We start from the raw sequence: 26,259 nt of genomic DNA, 5'->3' as shown, positions 1-26,259 counted from the left end.
CCTCTATCTCACTCTCTCCATAAGGAATGGTTATTTTCCTAAGGGGAGGATGTTCAGACTGGACAGTTAGGTTTTCTCCTACCTTCCACTCAGGGGCTTTGTTCCTTACTATGACAGGACTAATGGACTTATCCTTAAAGGGATAAAGGATACCATTTTCTTTGCAGTAAATTTGAAACCAATCAAAAAATTTGATTTGGGCTTTGTTTTGAATGCAAAATTGATAGTATTTTTCCTGAATACTATCTTTTTCTTTTAAAAAATTCTTTAAAAACCAAAGTTTCTTAAGATGGTTTTTCTTTGAATAGAAATCTTCATGCAAGAGTTTTTTATCAATTTCAAACTCTTTTGAAATCATGTTGATCTCTGCTTCAAGGTTTTGGGTAATGGCTGATGGTGATGGTGAAGATGGGGTAGAGGTTATCTCTATATCTTCGTCATCATTCTTTGGATCAGTGTAGACTGGTCTGGGGATGTTGCTTTGGTAATCAACATTCTGGAGTGTTTTTGGAATATTAGATGTTGAAAATCCGGGTTGAGTTTGAGATGGAATTGGTTCTTTGTAAGGGGCATAGATAACAGAAGGAATTTTGGATACCCTTCCAATATCTATGGTCGAGGTTGAAGAACCATCATCAGAAAATCTAGAGGAAGTTGACTTTCTGTTGAATGTGATCTTTACCTTTCCATCTGGATATTGGGCTATGTGTTTAAGGTTTGTGTTTGGTTCTGTTTGCTTTGGAGAAGTAGGTTGGGTTGCACCTTCAAAGATCCATTCTTCTGGAAGTGTAATGTCTTTCCATTGAATGGTCTTTGGAATAGTTGCGTTGGATTTGGATAGATCTGTTTGTAGGAACAATGTTTCTCCTTTTGGTGAGTGAAGCTTGTGTTTGGAACCAAAGGCAGAAATCATGGCTTTGTAATGTATTTTGAAAATTAATGCTATCGGAATAGATCCTTCAAGCATTTTGTAATTGTGAGTTTTGATTTGAAGAACGATGCTCTTTAAAACATTTTTATCGTTTAAAGAAATCGTGATGTTTGGAAAACAATTGAAAGAAATAGGTCATTTATTGAGGCTCGACTCAACAGTTCCTAACAAGGAATCATAGAAATTTGTAAATCTAGCATCCCTAAGGACGGCTAATATGGAAGTATCTAGACCTTCTCTGGTAAGGGGCTTAATACCTACCTGGACTAGACCTATGTGGATATACTTATAATCCTTTTCCATATGCTTTTGGAGGGTCTTTGGATTTAAGAGATAAATCTCTTCAAAAGGTTTTGAAATTTGGATATCTCTTTCTTCAGTCTTGATTGTAAAATCAATTTTGAAGAGAGGGAACTTTGAAAACTCATAAATTTGTTTCTTTTGGACTTTGGGTATTTCCCAATCGTCAATATGCTTTGAAAAATCTTCAATAGTGATTTCTTCACTATTTACTAGACCTTTGTACCTCGATGATTCAGAGGCAGAAGAATTTGAGAAAGAAGAAGATCTACAGAAAAAAGGTTCTAAATTCATTTTAACCTAAACCAAAATAACTTTCTAGACAAGCCTGGACCACAGCCTTTTACCTACTATCACAAGCATAAAATGAACAGAACTTGCCTATAGGAAACCTGATGCAGTCTAAAATGAATGTAAAATCTTTATAATGTAGATATGCTTCTAATCCCGGAACCCAATTGGCTCTGATACCAAAATAATCCAAGATCTAGGAAATAGAAGGAAATAATAAGCAGTGAAGATTTAGATCTAAGATCGTGGCGTCGTTACCAGATTCACGCTTTAAGCAGCCTGTGGGAGCTTTAAATGCTCTTGCAGAATCTGTTTTCCAGCCTATAAACTTATAGATCTGAAAATAAATTTGAACAGAAAGAATCAGCAAGTTTCTGTTGTGCAGGATCCTCTTACGAGGCAAGCACAGAGCATACGCTTGATGATGGGGAAAGAAGAAGAAGATAGATAAAGAAGATAAACTTTGAATTGCTTTATTAATAATCATAATAGACTTTGAACATAAACATATAAACAATCTTTGAAAGCTTTAAATAAACATACAACTTTGTAAAACTTTGAAACAGAAGAAAATATAGACTTACAAGAGGAGTTACAAGATTCTCACTCTCTTACTCACTCTTTTTTACTCTAATCTCTTCTGTGAGAATTAGACTCAAGAAGAGTTTTCTTTCTTTCTTTTCTCTTCTTTGGTTTTTTAAGAATTTTTTAAAAGAAAAAGATAGTATTCAGGAAAAATACTATCAATTTTACATTCAAAACAAAGCCCAAATCAAATTTTTTGATTGGTTTCAAATTTACTGCAAAGAAAATGGTATCCTTTATCCTTTTAAGGATAAGTCCATTAGTCCTGGCCATGAAGGAACAAAGCCCCCGAGTGGAAGGTAGGAGAAAACCTAATCGTCACCAACATCCTCCCCTTAGGAAGATGACCATTCCTTATGGAGAGAGTGAGATAGAGGCTACACCTTACAAATTGGTAGGCGAAGACCTAGATAGGAATGTCAAGAACATTGTTCAGCAAAACAATTTCTCAAATACCTGTCTAAACACTATAGGAAAGCAACTGGTTAGAATAGAAAACCAGATTCAAAAGCCCCCTGTAGTGGCGACATCTCCAATCCCTAGTACTGGTCAACCAAAAGAGTCGAACCAGTCAGAAAAGCTTAAAAACCCAGTTTTTAAGCCTTATCAGCTTACAAAGCCTCCTCAATTGGGTTTCCTATTTCATCTAGGATTGGAGTTCCTTCTACTGTTGTTTGGATAGCACCTAGGATTTGGAGTTGCTGTGCTTGAGTGAGATGATAATCCCACCATCCTTTTAACTGGCCAGAAACCAAAGAAAGGCTGACTTCAGCCAATTCTTCAAAAATTAAGATTGCTGGTAAAACTGAAGCCGCAATTCTTAATAATAATATTGCTTTAAAAAATGTTTTTATTCTTACAAAGGATCTTCAGCAAACTGTCATCTTAGGGACTCCGTTTATCAATTTGATAACTCCCTTTAAAGTGACAACTGCTGGTATCATTTTCAAAGCCAAAGATTCGAAAATTGTTTTTTCTTTTCTAGAAAAACCAAAAAAGAGAAATTTGAATCTTATCAAAGCACATTCCATTTACAATTTTGAAATCAATGCTTTGATCAAAGGTAAACAGACCCATCTTTCTCATCTTCAACAAGATGTGGGTTTAAAGAGAATCCTAGATCAACTGCAAGATGATTTTATTCAAAGAAAAATTTCTGATTTTCAAATGAAGATTGAGAATGAACTCTATTCTGATCTTCCAAATGCTTTTTGGAATCGAAAGCAACATATGGTAGATTTACCATATGAAAACGATTTTTCAGATAAGCAAATCCCTACTAAAGCCAGACCCATTCAAATGAATGAGTCTTTAGAAAGCCATTGCAGATTAGAGATTAAAGATCTTGAGTCTAAAGGTTTAATTTCAAAGTCTAGATCACCTTGGTCTTGTGCAGCTTTCTATGTCAATAAGAATAGCGAGATAGAAAGAGGAACTCCTAGGCTAGTGATCAACTACAAACCCCTAAACAAAGCTCTTAAGTGGATTAGGTATCCTATTCCAAATAAGAAAGATCTTTTACAAAAACTGCATTCTGCATTCATCTTTTCAAAGTTTGACATGAAATCAGGATTTTGGCAAATCCAGATTGATCCAAAAGATCGTTACAAAACGGCATTTACAGTCCCATTCGGTCAATATGAGTGGAATGTGATGCCTTTTGGATTAAAAAATGCCCCTTCTGAATTTCAGAAAATCATGAATGACATTTTTAATCCATTTTCAAAGTTCTGCATTGTCTATATAGATGATGTTTTAATCTTTTCAAATTCCATTGAACAACATTTTAAACACCTAGAAACGTTTTTCTATGTTGTTAAGAAAAATGGTTTAGTGGTTTCAAAGTCTAAGATATCTCTTTTTCAAACGAAAATTAGATTTCTTGGTCATTACATCTCTCGGGGTACAATTACTCCAATTGAGAGATCCCTTGCATTCACTTCAAAGTTTCCAGATAAAATTTTGGAAAAAACCCAGCTTCAAAGATTTCTTGGTAGTTTAAATTATGTCATGGATTTTTATCCTAATTTAAACTGTCTCGCAAAACCCCTGCATGATAGGCTAAGGAAAAACCCTCCTCCTTGGTCCGAACAGCATACAAAGATAGTCCAAAGCATTAAAAAACAAGTTTTAGAAATTCCTTGCCTACATCTAGCTGATCCTTCTGCATTTAAGATTGTAGAAACGGATGCATCAGAGTTAGGATATGGTGGGATTCTAAAGCAAGTTCAAAATTCCAAAGAATGAATTGTCCAGTTTACTTCTGCTCACTGGAATGATACCCAAAAGAATTATTCTACTATCAAAAAGGAAATCCTTTCGATAGTTCTTTGTATTTCTAAATTTCAAAGCGATCTTTTAAATCAAAAATTTCTTTTAAGGATTGATTGCAAATCGCGAAAGAAGTTTTACAAAAGATGTCTAAAATATAGCTTCAAAATGATTTTCCGCTGGCAAGCTATCTTATCTGTTTTTGATTTTGAAATTGAATTTATTCGAGGAGAATCAAATTCTATTCCTGACTTTCTAACCAGAGAGTTTTTACAAAAACAGGAGTGATACAAAATGCCAAGAAAATCGAAATCCAAAGAAGAAAAGTCCACGGCTACTTCAAAACCGGCCAAAATTCAAAGCCCAGTGAAGGAAGTTCTCCCTTCAACTTCAAAGCCCATCAGGACTTGGACTGAGATAATCCAAGAAGAAATTAATCAACCGGATCCAATTCAACATCAAATGGATCCTTTCAAAGCCGATCAAGCTAAACAAATTCAGGAATGGCTTGCCCAGCAAGACCCTGAATTCATTCAAAGAGTAGAAGAATACAAAAGACAAATGGTTCAATCCCTGTCTGAACCATCTACAAAGCAAATTATTCCAAAGCTAGAAGCGATTCCAAAGTCGTCATCCTCCTCCACAAAGGGTAAAGGTATATTATCTATCCCTTTTCAAAATACCGAGATAGAGATTTTCCCTCCAAATCTATCTCAAAACTCAAATAGTCTTTCAAAGCCAAACTCTCAAGAGATTGTTTTGACGCAATCAAAACGTTTTAAATCAAATGAGTATTTGGAAAAACCTATTTTTCAAAATGTTTTAACCATTGAGGAAGGATTCTGCACAGAAAGCCCCTCAAAATTGGTTTCAAAGATTTTTCCTCCAGGTTGGTTTTTTAAACCCTGGAATATTTCAAAGCCTCAGGCTTATTACCAGTCAATCCTTGAGGTTACTGGTTCAGCCAAATTCAAGCATTTCAAAAAAGACAAAGCCCATAAAGACCCTGCATATTCAACATGCACAATCCAAAGAATCCTTCACCCGTCTGATTGGGGTATAGATTTACACTCTCTTCGTTCCTTCCCTACTTCTCTAAAAAGAACCTACCCTTCAAATCTAAACACCTCTTTCTCCTATTGGGATTACCAGCAAGCCTGGTTCAATACCTTTCTTATCCAAAATGAAGGTAGAAGCCACTCCTGGCTATTCTACTTCGACACCAATATCCAAACCTCCAAAATCCCTTACTGGTTTAAACAGTGGTGGAATTACTACGGTAATGCCCCTGAGACTCTTATTCCCGAAGTCTTACCCCTGTTCAACCTCTTCAAAGCAAATTACAAACCAAATTCCATGGAAAAGCGTTTTCCCCCGCTTCTCCTTTTCTGTTCAAATTTCTTTTTACCCTGGGTATGTGTATGGTACTTTCACTTCAATCTGCTTCCAGATGGTGAGATTACACTTATCCGTCGATTTAAAGTAAAATGGTGGGATAAATTCAACCACCAAGACAAACTGTCCCTAAAAGCCGTTCAAAACTTCTTGACCAAACATAGCTTCTTTGCCTCCTAAAGAACAAACAACGTTCTTGGCATGTAAGTCTTTTCTCCTTCCAAAGCTTGCATGACCCCAAACCAAGAAGATTTCCTACAACTTATAAAACAGCCAGAGTTCTTCTAAAGGCAAATCCAAAGCCTCATCATCATCCTCTTCCAGCGCTAGTACTGCTGCATTCGATTTGGATGATCCAGCGGGAGACGATTGTTATGGGATACTCAAAATCTCATAAATATTATCTCCTCCTCTAAAAGCCCATGGGTTAAAAACCAGAAATGGTAGTCCAAGGTTATTTTTGTTGGGCCAAAAAGCCCACACTAAAGCCCAGTAAAAGAAAAGAAAAAGAAAAAAGAAAAAGAAAAAGAAAAGAAAAAGAAAAAAGAAAAAGAAAAAGAAAAGAAAAGAAAAGAAAAGACAAAAGACAAAAAGTCAAAAAAGCATAAGATTCCTTCAAAGCATGGCCGACAACTTTCTCAAAAAACGGTTGGCATTATCAAAAGACTCCAAAGCATGTGAAGCATCTTTGAAAATTGTCACATAAAAATAATAGTTTAACTACAACTTGTCACATAAAAATACTAAAGAATGATATTTGTCACTTTTCTTTATAAATGTTAGTTAATAAAAACTAAATATTTTCTCCTTCAATCTTTAATTATAATAATAATAACTTTTTAAATTTTAATTTTTATATGTACTTCTATTATTATTATTTTAATTAATTTATTTATTTTATTTTATTTTCATATAGTATTCCTTGTTATATTACAAAATCTTGATTTAAACTTAATTGTCTATTTGATATATATATATATATATATTTATTTATTTTTTTTTATTTTTTTTTCTAGAATTACTTAAATTCCATATAAAATGCAGATATTAAACTAGTTAATTAATAATTGACCAACAAAAGACATTACTTTTATGTATGAGACTTATAATCTAACTTTAGACAATTGTTTGATTAAAAACTTAGATCATTAGATAAATTATTCTTCCATGAAGTATTGAAGAAAGAATGGCAACATATCAATGATGTGGATAATCATCAGGAAGGATCAATCAGGTATGCATGCCACTTCAGAGAGGATACAAGACAGTAGTATTTTAAGTGGGTTCTTCTCAGTGGTATTTTCCATTAAAATCAGTTATCATGACATCAAAACACCACATCATCTTTTGGGTTAGTTTTAACCGGAAAATGATTCGGAGGATTTTATTATTATTCCAATTAAAGTTCAGAAGCCAGACGTTTACTGTTACAAAATTGAGAAGTAGAGATTATAGTGGCAACTGCCTCAAAACTTGAGGAGCATTGGTGCAAACTTACTCAAATTACTAGCTCAAAAGCATTATCTATCATGCAATAATTTGCTAACTGTTAGGGCTAAACCATGTAAATAAAATAAACTGCATGATCCCATCAACTTAGAAATTATAAAATCAAGAAACTTGCATGAGAGAGAGAGGAACTAGTTCACTGTTAGCTTACTCAAAATATTGGCTTCTATCTTGTGCAGTCTTAAGTTCCATTCTGTAGCTTAGCTCTACTTCACATCATCCTTGTTGACTAGGACCTCATTCTTACATACAAGCAAACTGTTCTGATATTCTGCCACAAGCTTTCTAGTAGATCCATCTTCTATGTTTCTTTTGCATCCATGCAGAATATATGTAACAAGTATCACTTCATTAATGACAAGCTGGGTTCATATTCCGATAACTACGCCTGGAAACCTCTAAACTAAAAGTAAACAAGAATGAACGTATAGTGACCAATGGCTCCTGAGAAGAAGTAATTCCATCACTCAAATCCATTGCTTCCCACCCTCCCGAGAATGTTGGGCAGGGAGTCGGACTGAAAATATCATCTGAATTTGCCAATTTCTACTTTTTTCTTGATTGCTCTTTGACCATGATACACAAAGGAATCCACTATTCCAGCAATTGTGAAAATACCTAGAAAGAGTAAACATCAACTTAATTACTGAAATCAAAAGGAGCATATAAAATAAAAATGAAAAGGTAAAAAATGTATAGAATGCAATTGCAAAATGGTCAAAAGATACTATCATTAACGACTACAATAAAGCAGCATCAGGTACAAATTACTGGTTATGTTATCAAGAAATAAAGTTGAAAAAAATGAAATTAAAAAGAAAGTACAACTCAGGGTTTCTGTTCTGATGTCCAAGATCACTGCCACATTACAAAGGGAAAACCACAGATTAGAGTTTGTTGGACAAAATATTGCCAACCTAACTAAACTTTAATTCCAATTCAGTTGGGGTTGCCTAAATAGGTCCAACTTATGACTCAATAAAAGTTGTACCAAGATTCCCCAAACTAGCTATCTTTGAATTCTTATGGTGGGACAGTTTGGCATAGCATCTCCACTTAGCTGTTTCTACATGAGAAAGCTGGATTATATCTATTTACAAAAGCTTCAGCAAAGCTTTTTCCAAATGCAGATTTTAGCCCACAGGTAGCTAACCACTTGAGCTATTTACACTACACTCGCACTTTATCTAGAATTTGGCCCAAAAGCTGCTGAAGATATTTGGGAGAGCAGTGCCAAACAGGCACTATATACTTTTTGGAATAGGTAATATCTTCAAAGGGGAGAGGATGTCATGGATTGAAAACCTAAACTCCTACACTACAAGGCATCTGATTACTAGGCTATATTGGCTCAATAGATGTCATGTCACTTTCCTAGCAGTCATAAACACAAGTAGAGTTACCAACATAAAGCTAATTTTAAGCCCCAAGTATTCTTTTGTTTCACAAAACAATTATAGTCTGAAACAGTGAAAATTTCAATTAGGAAAACCAGTCACAACATTGTTAAAAGTAAATACTATTTTTTTCTCAAAACTATATTGAAGATATTGAAACATGACGAACGACTTCCCTTTCTAAATCACCATGCAAATATCAATTATTGTATCTGCCAGTAGATGGATCAAAAGAGATTACCTCCAATTATTGCACAAATATTCGTCATGAAGTGTAAAAATGAAATATGCTCCTCTTTAAAAATCACCTGCAAGTGCACAAGTAAATGATAAGTATCACCAAGTGGCTGATACATCAACATAACACCACCTTCTATACTTGATGAAAAAATGAAGTAAATTCATGACCGTCTTTATTTTACTTTTCACATCAGGACTAGACAAACTAATTTCTAGAATTAAAAAAAGAAAAATTCATAACCAGAATCGACCACTCCTTGCACAGTTTATGCTAAAAAAGTAGCAAGGATTTCTTTTAAAATCAGAAAGAACTGTTGCGCTCTATAAATCATATATGAGAACCAGGAAACCGTCAAGCTTACAAGAAGTGGAGAAAGAAGGCACCTTAATTGGAGAAAAGTCATAAAAGAAGAAAACACCAGGAGGAGAGTCAAGTCGAGCAAATTCTGATTTCTTGAAATGCTCCGTTACAGAGTACTGTATAATGTCCATGCCAGAGCCTCTCAGCATTTAATTTCATGAGTACAAAAGGCAGAAGACTTCATCTTTAGAGCATTTAGTACTACCTGGTTAGAGCGAACAGTGCGGCCTCTAATATCAGTGTATATTGTTGGAACCACCTGCAAAGTTAAAATAGGAGTCTGTCTGAACTCTGAACATTGCCAGTAAAAAACTAAACATAATTGTGAGAACATTGCAGATGCTGACCAGAAACATCCATAAACAGTATACTCAGTTCTTCAACTACTCCATATTATAACATAAACAGAACACCTATCAACCAATGGTCTTCCAAGAAATAGTTATATTGCATTTCTTTCATATGCTACTGCCTATACACAACCCAAAACCAAAAAAAAAGTATATATTTTGTTGTGTTTTGGCGAAAAGTCGATGGGCTGGCACAATACAGGGCCAAGAAACTGCATATCCTAGAATCAGAAACTCAAATGCCTTCATAAATACCAACCTTGAGGAAATACTGGTGCATGCCATTTGGTGTTTCATGCACCCACGGAACCCTGAAAAATGACAGATAAGTTATCAAAGTTCTACTGATTGAAGGGGAGATAAAATCAAGAAACATTAAACACTAACATACAATGGAAGCTCGAGGTAATAAGGGAAAATCAAAACAGATAAATAAGTGTGCATGTGTGCTATTATTAATCTAACATACAGTCACAAGGGGATTTACCACACCAGGGAAGTAGTCACCAAGATGCTGATAATAATAACCTAGAGCATTTCTTATAATGTAAAAAGCAATTGAAAGAGAAGACAGAAACAATTACCCATCAAGAGGATTTACTACACCAGGAAAGTAGTCACCAAAGGCTAGCCTATTGATCGTGTGACTTATCTATATTAAGCAACAAAAAAATAAAACAGTAATCATCATAAATTCTCAAAATAAAATGGCATTAAACAGGAAAAGAAAACATGTAAGATTTCCCAGGAAAAAAAAAGTAATAAACTTCAGGTACCAAAATTTTTCTTACATTATAACTATCCCCTTGAAAAACAAGCAAATCTTGTATAAAGAAGCTTGACTGATGAAGACCTTTCCCAGGTGAAAAATGAAAATTTCCAGCTACTTTATTTACTTCCAGAGATCCATATATATTACACCCTTCACCTTCTTCATCTTTGACCTTCTGAATAAAACCTTCTCGTTTGCACTGAAACCAAAAGGGACATAAGAAAAACCTCAGTATAATAGAAGGCTCAGGATTAATGAACAATTTTAAGGCCATAAAAAGCAGAAAAGTTATACATTTCTGTGACAAAGACATGTATTTAGCGCTGCAGCATATTGCTAATGCTTTTACAATTATCATTTTATGGCCTTATGCATATATCAGAGGAACATAAAACAACTAGATTATAAGACTAGTGGTACAGAATCCTGCATTTACTCTTCATAACAATATGAAGGGAAGTAACAAGGTGTGCAACAAACAAAAGTGAGATATTCCAGCTGGTCAAAGAAAATACTTGAATAGCTTTATTGATTCTCCTCACCCCATGAGTCCTAATTTTAATACAAGCTTAACTTTCAAGAGGCCCTTCATAGAACTCTTTACGGTCTTGATGCAGTTGGAGAATTACAAGTTTAGAAATTATTTTAATTTCATTATAATTTATAGTTGTCAAATTGATGTTTTCTTTTTTCCTGTAGTCATATATTTAGGAGGTTTAGAATTTAGTATTATTTAAGAATTACATTCCCATTAGGAATATTTAAAAGCTATGTTATTTTTGTCTTATTTAGTATTGGGTTAGGATTTTCATAGTGTGTATTGGTTTATAATTTTCCTAGTTTAGCATTTCTAATCCTAGTAGTGTTCATATTAGGTTTTGGGTTCTTTAAATACTCATAATTGTTCTTTTCACAGGCTATGATATCTTATGATGTTCTCAGTAATAAATGATTATTATTTTTAAAGCTTTATGCTTTCCCTTTAGCTGTGTGCTTTAGGTTTATGTTTGTGTGTGTTGTAGTTCCTAGGTGGTTCTACATCAGTTTGGTATAAGAGCGAGTTTGACCAAGATTCTTAATTTTTTCCCAAGTTGCTCCTAAACAAAAATACACATATAACCATGTTTTGGCTGGAGATAGAAAGATGTAGGAATGGGAAATGCATATAAAATGTACTAATGCCAGATAAATAAATATCGATTAGCATCTTGTGCTCTTGTTAATTAGAATATAATATGCTAAGAAATGCAGCAAAATACAAGCAGTTGCAAGCTAACCTGGTCGATCAAATCCACACCTGTCAGCGCCCAACCCTTTTTCCTGTATGCCTCACGAACTTCATCACACGAGTTACAACAATCATCATCTGACTGCATGAGAAAGAGTCAAATAAGACAAATTAATACAGTACAATCACTGTAGATCAATGGTAAGGGAAAGAAAAGGATTTTTCTATGCTACTTTAGAGCAACAGCTAGAGGCCAAAGGCACCAAAGAAAAAAGTGCAAAATAATTAAATATACAGCAACAACAGCTATTGCATACCACATTTCATAGCACATGAAAACATTTTGTTTCAGAACCAGAATCCTAGAAAAGAAAAACATTCTGTTGTGAAGCTCCTCCAGTAATCACTGCATACCAAACCTATTGACTTAATGTCGTTTTGAGGTGAATTTGTTCAGTGTAACAACACTAGACAGAACCAGTTATAAATTATTTTTCCACTAGGACCAGTTTATGGGGGGATACTAAGGTATACTCTAATCAATAAATTCAAAATATGCCATAACATGAAAACTGGAGCCTTCTTTATATCAGAAATTACTTATTTAACAACTCATAATGGGCCCAGGATTTTAGTTACGATCACATAGGGGAAAAGTTATCCTATCTTCTTCAGGTGTATTTAGCGATAGTTTTCATTTTGCATGACCCTATGTGGTCCAACACCTAGCTAGTAACTCCTCTATTCATTTCATTATCCTATTTATAAATTAATTACGATGACTAAATTGATGCAAGTCATTATATAAACCAAGAACCTGAAATAAAAGCCAGCCTGCAACACGATATAAATAAAAGCACATGTAATTCAGGAGATAAACCAATATGATATCACCATTAATCTACAGGATATAGACAAAAGATAAACCAGAATAGCAATGTTAAGTAAAAGGAATATTAGGCAGCGAACTGTATTATTAAATTATTTGACCAATAATCTTTAGATGAAGATAACTTATCATGAAGAAATATTTTAAACCCAAGCCAAGCTTTTGGCAAAGAAGTTAATTATTACCAACAAGCAAGGTCAACAAACAAAAATGTTCTTTTTATAACCATCACAGCACTGGAAACCCTAATTTTAGAACACTCCTTACAAGGTCAAGGATTCATATGGTAAGCGCTAGTTTTTTGTATGATTTGGGAAGATAAGTAATGCAAGAAAGCAAATAGTTAGATTACGCATTGTTCATCAATTCCAATGAGACCCAAACATGTATGTTGCCTTTTCCCAGCTATATTTTATTAGATAAGCAATCCATTTTGCAACCAACATATTTTAACATTACATGCTCCCAATTTAAAAACAAAATGTGAAACAAAGAATGCTGGAGTTCAGATGTACCATTTCTGCACCATAACATGAACCGCAATAAGTTTCGTTGTGCTCAAGTCTGCCACCATGCCTCTGTAAAGGCTTCTCAATCTGCATGAAGGAAAGAAATAATTATAAAATGGGCAGCGGACTTCCAAGAGAAGAAATGCAAAATAAAATACAACAAATATTCAACAAATTAAACATGAATAGAAAAGGAAACTCTGGAGGTATTTCACAACCATTAAACACATTTAAATCAAAATTCATCGTGACATGAGCATCTCAGCTTACTGCGGCATATGGCCAATTTGAAGTTTAATGTAAATATCAGTGTAAATGCATGTGTCTTACAACAATATGATTAGTGCAAAAAAGTGGTACAGACATAGCTAAAAATGATCCTAACAAATCTATGCGATGGGGTTTTATCAGTTATCTATCCAAAAATTCCCTGCTCAGATTTCAGAAGGAGAAGGGGCATGCACACACACACACACACAGAGAGACACAGATGTATTTTCACTGACTTTCGGTGCACCAATCCCTTCCTTCCTGACTTCTATAACGTCGCCATGAGCATTGATTCTCTTTTTAGTTATATTATGTTTCTGCAGAAGAAAAATGCTGAGTCAGAAAAGGCAAATAAATAAAAATGTGAGTCAGAAATAGCACACAAGTACAGCTTTAAAGAACACAGATCAAGCACTAAATATCTGAACAGCCAAGGAATGCACAGATACAGATAACCAACAAACAGCTATAGTTTGTGTACATACTATATCAAAATGCTGCTCTCCCATGATATCCATGGCATCAAGACTGAGTAACGAACATGGAATGGCAGGAAAAGTGACATCAAACTGCAAATTCAAAGTAGAATGGGGATAAACCAAAATTTTGAAATCAATTAACACATAGTAGAGGACTCAAAGATACAACTCAGAATATTAATAGGTCAAACCACATCTGAATATAAGATATAAGGAGAAAATTAACTATCTTCACTTAATTAATGAAGAGAAAGGCAGAGCGTTTCCAAATAAAAACCACAGAGGAAGAATGATAATTACATTAATTCGTAGAATTTCCCCCCTTGCAGTGTCCACTAAAAGTTTTGTCTCAGTAACAGTGTGCAGGTATAATCCTTCAAGAAAAACAGGCAAACATAAATAATGGACAGGAAGCCATAACTATGAAATCTAGTGGGACCAGGTCCAGTAATTCATATAATGTTTAGGAAAGAAAGTAGAGAACATAAAGAAACATTATTCATTAAGTGCTTACAAGAAAACAATTTCTGAGAAAGATCTGCACATAATATTAAAAAGATAAAAGAAAGAAAAACACCAGGACATTAACAACAAATTTGAGAGAGTCCAGTCACCTAATCTTTTTTACTAAGCAGCTGGTCTATAGTAGTCCTCATCAAGAAAATTTCTATGCTCTGTACATAATCTGAAATTTCTTAACCAAAACAGGCTAAGATCATGATAAGTCATGATAGCCTGGACTTTGCTGAAGAACTATTCCACTAGGAATGTAAGGCGTCAGATATTTTAAATTTGAGGCAGTTTCAATTCAAAATCCACACACAGAGAGACACGCACGCATGAAGAAAACAAAGAGAAATGCAAAAGTCAATAGAGCATCATGATTTCTCAAAAAACAATGGTTACCCAAATGCACAAGGTAGTCTAAAAATAAGCTTCCCAAACACTATAGATCCTTAAAGTGTTCCTAAACATATAAATCATATGTATGCTTCCTAAATAATATAGATCCCAAATTTATTGCTATTTGAAATTGAGGGCCCATTTGGTTCAGCTACTAGTGATCCATAGTTGTTAGCTGCTGATAAAAGTTAACTTTGGTAAGAATTTGGAAGCTGTTATCATCTTTTTTTCTTAATCTCAAATAACCATTAACAGTAGATAATCTATTCTTTATCTTGTATCATATATTGGTTTCCACTTTAATGTGTTCAAGAAATCAAATGCCAAAAAAATAACATTGATTAAAAGAATTTATGGTTTATATGATTGTAATTAAAAATATTACCTTTAAACATAACTATCATCTTGTTCCAATTGTGTTATAATATTTTAATGATCACTTACTATTAATTAAAAATATTACCTTTAAACATAACTATCATCTTGTTCCAATTGTGTTATAATATTTTAATGATCACTTACTATTCAAAGTGAATCATACATAATTTTATCGCATAAAAAGTAATTAACAAATTAGTTTTACAATAAATTTAATAACGGTAATTTAGTCCAAATATAAGATGAAATCAAATAAATAGTTGATATTTTGATATATTTATTTTATTCCAACATGTTTTTACCTAGCTATTGAGAACTAAATGACTACCAGTCAGCTCTCCCTAAGAGTTGAGAATCTTTCTCTGTAAGATATGAAGTGGTTAAGGGTCTTGTTTAATAATGACAATAGAAATGCAGAAGTGCCTTGTCAATTTAGTATTCAAAACCTTTATGAGGACCAGATCTTTTGCCATGTTATTCCTCTGGACCAATCTCCTGTTTTACTTGGTTGCCCATGGGAATGGGAAGATGTCATTAAGTTAAGTGCAGTAGAGGAAATGTGTATTAATCCAAATTGAATGGAGAACATATTCAACTATACCCAAGAAGGGAGATGAACAGACAAATGAATGAAACTAGTAAAGAGCTAGTAACATTGCCTCTAAGTCTCCTTCAAATTAAGGAAACTTGAGGTTGTAGATGACTATAACCTCTTAGCTATCTTCAATGTTGTTGATCTCTCACTACATCATAAAGACATAAATGAAGACACAAAAAACTTGGGGGCTGGTGTGAGTCTTCTCTAACTAGGAGAATATGACACAAAACCTGGCTCATGAAATGCTATGTTTGCTTGTAACTTGTTGATTCAGAATTTTAATTTAGTGCATTTTTTGAGTGGCATCCAATTTTAGATTTTCAACCTAGGAAGACTAGGAATATACCATAACTAAGGTCCACGTGATTTTAGAAGTCTTCTTATTTTGTCTATTTAATAGAATACTTAGTGCCTATTTAACCTGTAACTAGGGCTACAAGGAAGTAATGCACTTTAGTTTCAGAGAGTTCAGTTTTTCAGTCTCAACAAAATTTAGATTCCTCTCTCTCTCTGCTCATTCCTCTCAGTTAACTTTGTTTTTTCTACAATTTTTCATTCTGCAATTTTATTTGTCCTTCAACTTCAGATTCCCCTCTCTCTCACATCCCTTTGTTTGTTCTACAATTACATAGTATCAAATACCAACTTCTTTATTTTAAAGACACCGTGCAGCAAGTGCCAATGTCAGTTACTAAAGTACCACCAAAATTCCTTACATAGCTGGACCTATGGAAGCCAGTAGTTGGTGTGTTAGAAACTATTGATGCGTCAAAAGGTCCTTGCTATTTCAAGCATCAGATAACCATAGTTCCAATTACAAAGGAAGAAGTTTTAACGTTTTATTGCAACAAAATAGCTGCATATCAATTAGCATTCAGAAGGGCACTAATTCCCTTGTGACTTGATTTATAGACAAATACACCAAGAATAACTTCTCTACAATTAGAGTTGAACAAACCATGTAAACACCTTCTCTAAACCTAAGCTCAGGATCTGTTGAAGCTGTTTCAAAGATTTAATATCTCCAAATGATCTTCGCATGCTTGAGAGGAGCAAGTTTATAAACAATAGATTAGGTGGCTCAGTTCAAAACAAAGTATTACAATGGCCCACCTATAACCAAAACCTATGCCTGGAAGAAAGTTCTCTCAGCACTGGTGAAACTCCCATTAATAACTGTTTGAACCAGATTTCATGTGCTAGTTCCAAAATTGCACCAAAATTAACCAAGAAAATGCCTTTTGAATATTATCATAACATATTGTTAACCAACAATACTAACTACTATGAAAATTAAGTCATAGTATAGTCCCATATTTCTAGGAGATAAACCGTGAATATATCCAACCCAGAAAACTTAAAGAGGTGGAAACCTTCTTATTAGCACTAGGCTCCCTCACAAGATTGTTTACAAACACAAAGCTAGCCTCTTCACAATGCTAAGCAAGCACAACCCAATTCGATTTCTGCTCATTTAGGAAGTATGTTTTTGAAAAATATCCTCAAGATTGATCACTAATCCAAAAAGAAAAAGAAAAAAAGAACTCAATTAGCCAACCTGAGCTATTCACAAATGGGTTAGTTTCATTTGAACATTTACCTAACCTGCAACTATCAATACAAAACCATCCCTCTTTCACAATTCAAATTGCTAACCAACAACTTAAATTCTTAAACATTGTATACCCACAATCCAATTCCCAAAGCAAACAGGCCCTTCAAAGGGTATCACCATACAAGAGGTATAATCATCAAATAACAGAAATACAGTGATTAAAAAAATTCAATTCAAGAAACACTGAGAGAGAGAGAGAGAGAGAGAGAGAGAGAGAGAAACATACTGAACTCGGAGAAGAAGAGAAAAAGCGTGACAAGAGAAGAGACGAGTGTAATTAGTCCACCAGAGAATGTACGGCTATAGAAATCTTCATTGATCTTTGGGTATGCATCTAATTTTCTGAGCTTCTGAATCATACTCTCGATTTTATTTTTTTGGCTTTTTGATGCAAATTCACAGCAATACCCAGAAACGCAAACCCTTCAAAGATTATAAAAAAAAACTGAAATTTATTGATATACGTAATAATGGTGAGACAAATGAAAGGGCAAAGCTGGACTGGACAGAGAGACGGCGATTACGAGAAGGAGGGAGAGCAGACGGTCAAAGAAAGAGGCTTTGCGTCAATGGGTGGGTCCACTTAGGTGCGAAAGACAAAAGAGACAATCCATTGACTGATTAACCTCAATCTCCGCTCCTCGTTTCAATGGTATGTTCTGTCCTGAAAAATCAATTTGCCCTTATTTAGCAGAACTATCTATATCATATAGTATCGACATTTAGGTGCAAAACATCATCCACTTATGAGTAAATAATATACTCTCTCCATCCAAAATAGTGATTGACAATTAATTGATATACGGATTAATGAATGTAAGGTTTTTTTGTTAATATCTGTACTAAGTTTTTTGAAAAAAGTTGTCATTTGAAAATATGAAGTATAAAAACTGCTTTCATATGATAATATTTATACTAATTAATAAATAAAATATTTAATAATTTATTTAATTTAAAATATCTCAAATGTAAAAACAAAAACTATTTTTAGAGCAAAAAATATATAATTATCCAAAAATAAAATCATTTTAAAAATAGATATAAAAATTGAGATCTTACTAAATTCAAATTATAATAATAATTATTATTTTCTCTTCGTTATAAAAAGGGATTTTGTTCACTTTTTGTTCAATTGTTAGTGTAGTAGATAGCAGTGAAAATTCCAATCTTTAATAAAACTAGTAATTTATTCATGCTAATTATTTTATTAGTTTTATATATAAAAAAGTATTTTTATATATTTTATATAATTTAATTTATAATATATTAATACAAAAATAAATTTTACTTTTATTTTTGTAATATTTTAATCATATATATATTAGTCATTTATAAAAATTATACGATCGAATGTTTATTCGGTTTTTGGCCACTAAAATTTTTATCTGGTCTTTGTAGCCATCTAATCCGTATGCATATGTATCCATATAAATAAAGGTAAGTGGAAGTAAATTAATATGATATAAAAATTCAAGATCGATGCACATGTGACCCTTTAGATTTTCTGAAAATAATTAGTTCTTATAACCGCCTAAACTAGTTCTTTTGGGCTATATAAATCTCATTTTAGTATTATTGGAAACGCGTGTAAGACAAACGTTTTAATGTAAAATTGACTTATATATGTGTTAAAAAAAATTATTGAAAAATCAGCTAGGAAAGCCAAAAAATACTCTTTAGAATTCTAAATTAAATTTTGGTTATTGTCACGACCCGATCTGTGGGCCCGTGACCGGTACTAGGGAATGGGTAGGCGTAAGGCCACCGAATCGCGTAGTAAGCCTGACACTCACCGACTTAAATAAATCTCATCTCAATTAATATTATTGATACCACAAGTTATCTTAACATTTACATTTTACATAATTAATTCGGTCTGCCAGAAAAATTAGGCGAGACCCAAAACTACAGAAAATGACCACCAATACTACTACGAAAAATCTAAGACTTTTACAATTTAATATACCAAATCAAAATATATCACCAGATGATGAATGAGTCGGGTTTACTGGATGAGAGTCGCGAGAAGACTAACAGTCACGAATCTGAAAAACAGTAAAATCGAGACTGTCAATCTCGAGAGTGAGTTAAAATTATATATCTAAAAAAAAAAGTTGTAAATATCTCAATAACACATTTATTTAATTTGAACTAAATAACAAATTATGCAAAAATAAATAAAATAATATTCACACCCTACGGGACGGAGTACTCTAGTAGAATCCTAATCCCAACACAAACATCTCGATTAATCTCCATACTGACATCTCCACTAATCTTAACTCTAAAATCTCGACTAATCTCTTTCCAATAGGATTGGCGCCCAGAGAGCAAAGCTTGACCATGGTCGTTAACTCCAGTCCGGTCACTTAATGTTCACTATCAGCTTTAAACTTTCGGCTCTCTTAATCCAATAAGACTGACGCCCAGAGAGCAAAGCTCGACCAGGGACCTTACCTCCAGTCTAGTCACTTAGATTTTCCAAATAAACCGGCGCCCAGAGAGCAATGCACGACCAGGGACCTTTCCTTTGGCAACCACACTCTACTAAGCCCAGAGAGCGATGCTCGACCAGGGCAAGTCCTAATCTTTACTTTTCAAATTTATCTATTTACCCTTTTTTCATCACTTTCGGACCTATACCGGTACACTCATCAACCTAATGTGTTCTACTGCCGTCTCATCCCGTATCACCATGCAATAATAAAATCAATGATAAATGAAGAACATACATGAATAGTAATTAAAAAGCATCATATATATATGAATAATAATTAAATTAATATTTAAACTTGAAATAAAATAATCACGATAGCAAATTAAAATTTATGCACGACACATGCATAACCAATATATGACTTTAACTCACAGCTTTGGCGACCTCTTAGCTCTGCTCCGGTGCCTCGGTTGGAGCGAGCCGAACAGACGGATTATCTAATCACGGAAAACAATTTATCAATAATACTGAACAATTGACAATTAACCCTATGTCTAGATTCCTAGGACTGACTATCAAAAATCTCGACTCGGGTAAATTCTACCGAAAATTCGCGAAAACCTCCCCTATAACACGGACATTTTCCCCCGTAAAACGGGTCCAGGACCTACCAGAAAAACACTACAAATATCCAATAATTCATACAACGGGAATTGGGTCCCCAAGACTTCACTATTTTTTCCGACTCCGTCACACAACGCAAAAATCACGACCACGGCAAACAGTCCGACAAACTATTAATTTTGACTCACAAATATCATCTAATACTCAACACAAATCAATAAGCATAAATTAAATCAAGGATTCCAAAATTAACGGGCCAGAGAAAATTATTGAGACGTTGATCGCTCGGTCGACTCGCTCCCAACCGCCGGAGTCCGATCGACGATCCGAACACACCATCGGACTCGAAGCGACGTGCTGATGGCGATCCCCGCTTTCGATTTTCCGATCCGACTCCCGATCACCTCGAGAAATTTACGGACGATCTCGGCCGTCGATTTGCAAACGAAGTCCGATCGCCGCGAAACCAGTGCCATTGCGAAGCTTGAGCGGAGGAGAGGCGGGATACGTCCTCCGATCGTGTATAGCTCGCCGGAGTTCGCCGAGAAAACCTGAAAACTAAGCTGCCTACACAAGGCTTCCTTTACCGAATCTCACTTCTTCGGCCACTACGGTTTCCTCCAAAGAGAAGCCTGTTCTCCGGCGAGTTGACTGCCACAAGACGCACCAGCCACCGTCGTCGGAAAGGCACGAACGGGGTCAAAGGAGCTGCTTTCCTCTCGCTGTTTTTTCTCGCCACCCATCGCCGCCGGAGTTGCTGCCGCTTCCTCCAGCAAGCTCGCCGGTTTCCGCTGCAGTTCCGGCCCGCTCCGCCGTGCCTCAGACGGATGGAATTCTCGGCTGCCATGGAAGCCGACGGAAGCTTCTCCTTCTCCCTGATCTCTCTCTCTTTCTTCTTTTCTTCTTTCTTTCCTTCCAATATCGACATTAGGCCCCTGAACTTTTACTCCTTACCATTTGGTCCCTCAACTGTTTTAAATACTTACAATTTCGTCTTGCGGAATTTTCAATTAACCCATAAGTTTCTTTTTAACCTTTCAATTAAACTCCTAACTATTTAATTTGGACCAAATTAGAATTATTAAAAATATACAATTACATATATACGTTTGCTTTTTAAGTATAAATTTACCAAAAAGCCCTTACCGATATATTTAATTATAAAAATACTAAACATACAAATTTTCATTAAAACCTCATATTAATAAAATTATACTTTTAATCCTTATTCCAAAATAAATCTCCAATTTGGTCCTAACACACAATTAAATTAAATAACCGATTTGTTAAATATTTTCCAATTTAAAATTAAATACCACTAGTTAATTAAAATACCAATTTTTCTAAGAAATTTCTTTTATAAAAATATCCTTTACGAATTCTTCCAATATATAATTTTATTTTATATACATATACATTTGAGAAAAATTGGAATGACTAAAAATATAATTTATTTCTCAAATAATTTACTTAATTAACTCCTTAAAAATCAAACTAATTGGATATAGAAATAACTCATTTATTTATCTAATATTAAAATTCCACTTAATTCATTCCAATTAAACCAAATAGAAATGAAGTTAAAATTAATTTGAATAAAAACTAATTTATTAATAATTATTATTATTAACATTACTAAATGAAAATTTCGGGTATTACAGTTATCATCTTCAATAAACCTATACTTTTTTATAATAATTATAAAATTTTGTTGTCATTTTGAATCTATTCATTCTCAATTTATAGTATTTTTTTGAGGAATTTCATCAAAAATAATTTATGCATTATATAATCGCCCACATTTAAATACATACCAACCAAGCTAGTGGCACAAAAAGATATGAGGATTTAGAATTTCAAAAAAACTAGTTCACGTGGCTATAGAGACCAAACAAAAATTCAATTGGCCAAGTGATTATTTTTAAGAAGTTCTAGAAACCACATATGCATTTAGTCGTCTTCTTTTAACATTTAGTACAAGTCAATTCCATGTTAGAGCACTTGTCTTATACTCGTTTCCAAGAATAACAAAATGGGATTTATATGGTCCAAAAGAACTAGTTCACGTAGCTATAATGACCAAACACTTGTCTTATACGCGTTCCCAAGAATAACAAAATAGGATTTATATGGTCCAAAAAAACTAGTTCAGGTAGCTATAATGACCAAACAAAAGTTCAAATAGCTAAGTGATTATTTTCAAAAAATTCAAAAAGCCATATATCTATTCGGCCAATTGAAAATAATAGAGTTTATAACTATTTTTACCTTACTTTGGTGCATATGAGCTATCATTTTCATAAATATTACATATATAAAGAATTAAATTTAAAATAATAAAATAATATTAGTCTTAAAAATGTAATTCAAAATTTTTAAATAATAGAAAAAAGAAAGTAAATGTCTAATAATGAGATATTTAAACCATACAGCTAATTAATTTCTATGATGTATACTCAAATTGATATATGGATTTATAAATACAACTATTAAATTAAACTTTTAATATAATTAATTAATTAAGCAAAAATAATAAAAATTACTAACTTGAATAGTACATAATCATAAAACTTCTTAACAAATTAACATAATTTCTTTGAGCATACATTTTGAGAGTTTTAAAAATAAAGTTGCAAATTATTCTAGTTTTTTTTCAAAAGCTATATTTTTTGTATTCTCTTCTATTATTTGTTCTTTAATTTTATTTGAGAATGAAAATAAAGATAAAATTAGAAATAAAGATGGATATGAAAAACATAAAATTTATGAATGATAAATAGTAATTTATATTATAATAGTTATGGTGATAAATAATAACTTTTTAAGTATCAAAATGGAGATCATGAAATACAAAATTAGCCCAAGATGTAAAATTAGCACGATATAAAAATTAAGGATTGTTAATGACATATATAATTAATAGAGGAGATGATATAGTTATATTAACTAGATTACTGCACGCCCATAAGGTGAGTTATTTTAACAATAATGAAATTATATTATTAAAAATAATAATTTTAAATAATAATAAAATTAATTTGGAAGATACATTGATATATTAATTAAAATAGAAAATTCACGAGATACAATAGAATAAATAACAAAGAGCGAATGAGAATAAATATATAACCATTAAAAAATTATTATCTAATTAATAAGATAATTAATTCCCATGAAAATAAAAAAAGTTAAAAACAAAACTATATTAAGAGTTTAAAAGTAAAGAGAAATATAAAATGTTGTCTCTTCAAATAACACTAAATAGGCTCTTAAGTGTCAACTAATTCTCATAAGAATAAAAGACATTTTAAAAAGAATATAATTAAGAATTTAAAAAGAAAAATAAAAGAATTGTACCCTCAAATAATTCCTAGTTTGAATTCGCATCGCGTATTTTTTTCTAGCAATCACTCCTTTTGGATATTTCCTGTTTTTTATCAATCTCTTCAAATAGTAGAACCATGGTTTTGCTTTCAGTCCTATATGAACTTGCATTATTCGACCCCTTAATAATAAGGCACACCTAATTTCATGATCACCAAAGGCTTTATCGAAAGCTGTGAGGAATTGTCCCACATAGATGATAGGGTAGCTAATGCATCCTTTTTTGTGATGTACTCAATATCAAACTCTGTTAGGAACTGGCCATCCAGTCAGCTTCCTTATAAGAGATGAAGCTTTAGATAGATATTCTAAAGAATTAATTTTTGAAATTGCCTGCATCCTATAAGACTTAAAGTAGTACCTCAACTTTCTTGTAGGCCATATCATGGCTAGACATGTCTTTTCCACGAGGTTATACTTCGACTCAAAGCGTAGCAACTTCTTACTAAGGTAATAGACTGCATGCTCTACATCATTAGGTTTGCACTGTACTACTATTATCCTTATGGCTTCCATCTTCAAGGCTAAATGTAGGATCAACAAATGACAACTTGAGTACTGGTGGCTTCATCAAATATTCTTTGATTTTATTAAAAGCCTTCTAACAATGTTTATCCCATATAAAGGGCTGATGCTTCCTCAAAAGCTTAAAGTTAGGATCATAAACCGTTGTGAGCTTGAAAATGAATCTGTTGATGTATTGCAAGCGTCCAAGAAAACTTCTGACTTCTTTCTCCGTCTTCAGCGCTGGCATCTCTTAAATAGTCTTAACATTATCCTGATCGATCTATATACCCTCCTGACTTACTATATATCCTAATAACTTTCCCGATGTAACTCTGAATACACTCTTCTTCGGATTGAGTCTCAGGTTATACCTTTCCACTCTTCAAGAGCCTAAAAGTGTCATTCCCTTATTTTGGACTTTATCATCATGTCATCCACATACACCTCCACCTTCTTGTGCACCATGTTATGAAACAAGATAGTGCATGCTCTCTAATAGGTTGCTCCCACGTTCTTTTGTCCAAAAAGCATAACTTTGTAGTAGTACGTCCCCTATAAAGTGATAAACAATGTCTTTAGCTTGTCCACCACTACTATCTTGATCTGATTGTACCTAGAAAACCTATCCGTAAAAGAGCATATTGCATTCGAGGCAGCACTGTCAACTATTACATCTATAAGGAAAAGGAAATTCACCCTTATGGCACACCTTGTTCAAGCCCTAGTAATCCATACACATTCGGACCTTACCATCCTTCTTCGGGACTGGAACAATATTTGCCAACCATTCGGAATAGTCAATCATGTCAATGAAATTGGCCTTAACCTGCTTAATGACATCTTCTCATATTTTCTCTGCACATTCCGACCTTAGTCTTCTCTTCTTCTGTTTTACCAGCATTATATACGGATGAGTGAGGTTATAGTGCTCTACTATTTTCCTGTCTAGACCTGGCATGTCGTTATAGGACTAAGCAAATACTATTTTTTATTTCTATTATTCTCTCAAATTTTCTCATCTCTCCAGAAGTTATATCATGAGCTATCAAAACATTCTATGGATTTACATTTGTGCCTAAATTAAATGAGTTAATTGGTATGAAATTGATGTCAAATATGCACATGTTATAATTATCAAAATGCACACTATCATTAGAAAAAATATTGTACAAGTAAGCAAAATCGTCATATCATTGATCTTGGAAAGGAAAGAAACATCGTCCTCATAAATGTCGGATGTTATTACATCATCATAAAAAAAACATTAACAATGCTATTTTCTATAAGAACAGGTAGTTCCTCTTGACTTATTTTCTCCGATAGGGCGGTGGACTCTTCTAGCTTCAGCTCCTCTATTTTGGTAGTGACATTCTCTCGGATTTCCTTGATACTCAACTCGAATATCCTGTCAATAACCAGGTTCTTGAAAATCTCAAATCCTAGTACTTTATTCCAACTACATTAACAGGTTTGGACTCCCCAAATAATAATAATGGTCGTACAACGCTCAGGCAAACGACTAGTATACATCTCTTCTTTTTTTATTTCTCTTTAATCATTCTTTTTTTATTTTTTCATTTCTATTTTTTTATCAAATTCTTTTATTAATGAGATTTTTATGTTTATTTGTTTTATATAACATAAAGCTTCTTTTTCAAATAATTGGTTTTAAAGTAATATAATCTCAGTTATTAATAAATAATAAATTAAATCAAAAGGAATTTGTTTTATATTAAAAAATCAATGAAAATATCGGAAAATTAAATTTGCTGAAAAAATAAAGGTTCAGGATGTGGGAATTGAACCCGACGTGAATCGAACACGCAACCTTCTGATCTGGAGTCAGACGCGCTACCATTGCGCCACGGATCCACCCGTTGCTACTTTAGCTACACAATTAATTGAAATAACATACAAGCATTTTTATCTTAATACAAATTGGCAAAGTTTCATGTCAGAGAAATTTACATATACCATGTTTTTCAATTTCATATTGTAGAAAACATAATTTGATATTTTATGTATAAAATTATAAC

At 33.3% G+C, this 26,259-nt stretch overlaps 1 protein-coding gene, 1 long non-coding RNA gene and 1 other non-coding gene across 4 annotated transcripts; all 3 read right to left on the bottom strand.

The window, feature by feature from the left end:
• Positions 1 to 7,222: 7,222 nt before the first annotated feature.
• On the bottom strand, positions 7,223 to 18,012 carry LOC8264062 (endoplasmic reticulum-Golgi intermediate compartment protein 3). 2 transcript variants are annotated; one of them, XM_002530227.4, is made up of 14 exons: positions 17,796 to 18,012; positions 17,498 to 17,694; positions 14,078 to 14,151; positions 13,784 to 13,867; positions 13,535 to 13,615; positions 13,035 to 13,115; positions 11,680 to 11,772; positions 10,422 to 10,601; positions 10,215 to 10,282; positions 9,890 to 9,941; positions 9,486 to 9,539; positions 9,304 to 9,396; positions 8,921 to 8,987; positions 7,223 to 7,900 (listed from the first exon to the last, which is right to left on the bottom strand). In XM_002530227.4, the coding sequence occupies exons 2-14, from the start codon at positions 17,628 to 17,630 to the stop codon at positions 7,809 to 7,811; spliced, it is 1,152 nt and encodes a 383-aa protein (XP_002530273.2). In that variant the 5' UTR covers positions 17,631 to 17,694; positions 17,796 to 18,012; the 3' UTR covers positions 7,223 to 7,808. The 2 variants fall into 2 exon arrangements, with proteins under 2 accessions (XP_002530273.2, XP_025015075.1); XM_025159307.2 differs by having other exon boundaries at positions 17,498 to 18,012.
• Positions 18,013 to 19,068: 1,056 nt separating this feature from the next.
• Positions 19,069 to 20,199, bottom strand: LOC125369459. The gene is made up of 2 exons (XR_007215117.1): positions 20,141 to 20,199; positions 19,069 to 19,316 (listed from the first exon to the last, which is right to left on the bottom strand). It is a non-coding gene; the product is annotated as an uncharacterized LOC125369459 (long non-coding RNA).
• Positions 20,200 to 26,023: 5,824 nt separating this feature from the next.
• On the bottom strand, positions 26,024 to 26,095 carry TRNAW-CCA. The gene has a single exon. It is a non-coding gene; the product is annotated as a tRNA-Trp (tRNA).
• Between the last annotated feature and the right edge of the window lie 164 nt (positions 26,096 to 26,259).

This window comes from Ricinus communis, chromosome 3 (assembly GCF_019578655.1).
Source record: "Ricinus communis isolate WT05 ecotype wild-type chromosome 3, ASM1957865v1, whole genome shotgun sequence".
NCBI classification, from domain to species: Eukaryota; Viridiplantae; Streptophyta; class Magnoliopsida; order Malpighiales; family Euphorbiaceae; genus Ricinus; species Ricinus communis.
Note: the sequence above shows the minus strand (reverse complement) of the source record. Positions and strands in the feature narration are given on the sequence as shown.